General features: G+C 38.9%; 1 protein-coding gene across 1 annotated transcript; it reads right to left on the reverse strand.

Annotated features, from left to right (window-relative positions):
• Window positions 1-2,148, reverse strand: LOC149010233 (putative aldo-keto reductase 4). Its single transcript, XM_089162334.1, has 5 exons — window positions 1,927-2,148; window positions 1,638-1,835; window positions 1,108-1,280; window positions 855-957; window positions 1-688 (listed from the first exon to the last, which is right to left on the reverse strand). The coding sequence occupies exons 1-5, from the start codon at window positions 2,137-2,139 to the stop codon at window positions 359-361; spliced, it is 1,017 nt and encodes a 338-aa protein (XP_089018460.1). The 5' UTR covers window positions 2,140-2,148; the 3' UTR covers window positions 1-358.
• Window positions 2,149-3,121: the final 973 nt, after the last annotated feature.

Raw genomic sequence — 3,121 nt, forward strand, 5'->3', positions numbered from 1 at the left:
AGCTTGCGCGCACCACGATTACATCCTCAAATTAATGCCGCCGAATGGGTGTGAACCCAAGACCTCCCCGTGGGAGGTAGAGTCTTTAACCGCTTAACTAACCCATCATTGGGCACAATTAACTCCACTTAGTCCATCCATACGCAAAATCTCAGCTGGGAAGACACATATGACTTCATTTACCACAAAACTAAAAAGGAAATCAACCTTATTTCATTAAATGGAAAACTCTAATTTTGTAAGGTAAGGTTACATGGTAAACTAAAGACTTCAAACAGAATGACACTGAAATTTAAGAGCTCTCTGGCCTTCAAATGAAACAAAGTGAAGCTTTAATGAACACTCAAATGGCAAGTTATTAAGCTCTCCAAGTTGATGGATGAGGGGTGTCTGAATTCTTCCAAGTGCTTACAGTGGATGGATATCTGTCACCTTTAACTTCCAAAGCCAAGGCTTCAAGTTGAGCCATTTCTTCAGGTGTTAATTTCACAGATAAAGCACCAACATTCTGCATCAGGTTTTCAACTTTGGTGGTGCCAGGTATAGGACATACATCACTTCCTTGATGGTGAACCCATGCCAAAGCAAGCTGACCAGGAGTGCATCCCTTTCTTGTAGCAATCTCATTTACTTGTTCGTATATACGTTTGTTATGTTCAACATTCTCAGGTCGAAACCTTGGATGATTCTACAATAGAAAAAAACAACCAATTCTCTTAGCTGGATAAATTTTTTTTGGGTTTGATTTAAAATTTAAGATACGCGTAGGGAACGTTAGGGCTTGGGTTGCTGTCAACAAGCCCCATTTAATCAATCTTTCAAATGGTAATGCAAAAAAATAAAAAAACAAGAACCTTTCTGGAGTCATTTGCAGGAAGACTTTCAACAAATTTGGGTCCATAAGAGAGGAAGCCTCTTCCTAGAGGGCTATATGCCACAATACCAATTCCAAGCTCTCTGGTATACAACAAAATTGAGAATAACATATAACTGTGAGTAAACTGAAAAACATATAAGAGATAAAAAGATGTAATGTGAGTAAATGAAAAACATATAAGAGATAAAAAGAAAGAAACTAAGATAGAGTAACATTGCATTATAACTTGCCTACAAGTAGGAATTATTTCTTCCTCAGAATCCCTTGTCCATAAGGACCATTCCAATTGCACTGCTGTTATAGGGTGGACAGCATGGGCTCTCCTAATTGTGGAAGCAGAAGCCTCAGAAAGACCAATGTACTTAATCTTTCCCTCTTCCACCAGTTTCTTGAGCTCCCCCATCTGACATACATAGAGAACAAAAATGAATAATTAAACATACACTTAAGAGTTATAACAAGCTTATCTTTTAATAAGCTCGATGAAAACCTGAAAGGAAACCTGAAAGGTTTCAAGTGATGATGTTGTTGTTGTTGTGAAGACTAATTTTCACTAAGTTAAAGGTTTTTTAAACCCATTTTGAGCCTAAATGCATTCGAATCACCGGTTATAGATATTTAGCCATTGCCAGATAAGCCATGGGTCTTGTTCAGAAATTTCAACCTTTCAAAATGACTAATTGTGAGCTCCAAACTAATTACAAGTATACGACAAATCAATGCTTCTCTAGAAACTAAAAGAAGAGGCAACAAAACACACCGTGATTTCAATGGGAACTTTGGTATCAATCCGGTGCTGATAATAGAGATCGATGCAATCAACCTGAAGCCTCTTCAAGCTGGCTTCGCAGGCAGCTCTCACGTATGCTGGATCTCCTCTGATTTCCCATTTCCCCTCTGAAATTATGTTACCAAATTTAGTGGCCAATTCCACCTTCTCTCTTGTTCCCTTAAGAGCCTACACATCCAAGATGAAACAGAAAAAACTCATAAGCCTACATCAACCAGAGAACGAAACAGATAATAAGAATAGAAGGGAGAAACATTACCTTTCCAAGAAGGATTTCATTGGTATGAGGGCCATAAACATCAGAAGTGTCAAGGAAGGTGATACCCGTGTCAATGGCGTCGTGGATGAGAGCGATCATATCGTCCTCAGGTTTTGGAGAGCCATAGAAGGCAGACATACCCATGCAGCCTAGCCCCTGTGCTGATACTTCCAGGCCTTGTGACCCCAATTTCATCCTCCCTACACTCGCCATCTTCTTGATTTACAGTCTGAAGCACACTGCCAACGAAAAGCAGGAAAACCTAAACAGTCACTTCTTCTCGATCTGTCTGTGGATATAAGCTCCCAAGCACCACCCACCGGACAAGTGTACGTGCTCCCATCTATTTATAGAAACGAAGATATCCACTCAACACAAGTGTGGGAATGACATCAGCAGGGACGCCAGCATCTCGCGCATTAAAAAGATTCAAAGTTGCCGTGCTGCAGACCGGAAATAATAGACATTAAAAAAAAAGAAAGAAAGAAAAAAGAGAGTGACACATGAATTCTTTCACCACAAGAAAATGTATTTTTGGATTAATTACATTTAAGAAAAAAGTGGGACAAAAGAACTTCCACAGCTGTCCATCCCAATGTTTTTTTTTATATTTTTAAATGAAATAAAAGCATCATTCTTTTTTTTTGGTAATTAAAAGCATCATTCTTAACGCCTGCTTTTCAGCGGAATAAAGGACTTTAACACTTATACATTTCATAGTTATTTACAAGGTTTTATTTTAATGCTGTGAAATGGAAGGTCAAGATTGAAATTGAGGTGGTAGGTACTGTGCATTTAACTCTCAACATTCAAGTTCAACACATTATTTACAAGATACAATTTGGGACCTTGTGTTAGTCCATCCTGGTTTAAAGCATCGAATGGTTAAGTTCGAAATTTCGACCAAATTTCAATGTCGACCATTACAAGACGGTCATGTGCATTAAATGTGTAGAACTGGAGCAACTTTGCACAATTTGACAGTGGACAAACGCTGGATTAAGTATAACAAAGATGGGATTAAATACAGGGGCCACGACCTAGACACCCGATATGGCAGCAGCAGCATAGTAAGCTTCTTACATGTAGATTAAAGGATCAAACAATGCGCCCACACCCAGGTTTTTTAGGGACACAAACACTTGCAAGAAGTGAGGTAGTTGGACTAAAGGAACGCCAATTCAGTGACTAAGGC

This window comes from Hakea prostrata, chromosome 7 (assembly GCF_041222555.1).
Source record: "Hakea prostrata isolate BN-2017 chromosome 7, UWA_Hpros_2, whole genome shotgun sequence".
NCBI lineage: Eukaryota > Viridiplantae > Streptophyta > Magnoliopsida > Proteales > Proteaceae > Hakea > Hakea prostrata.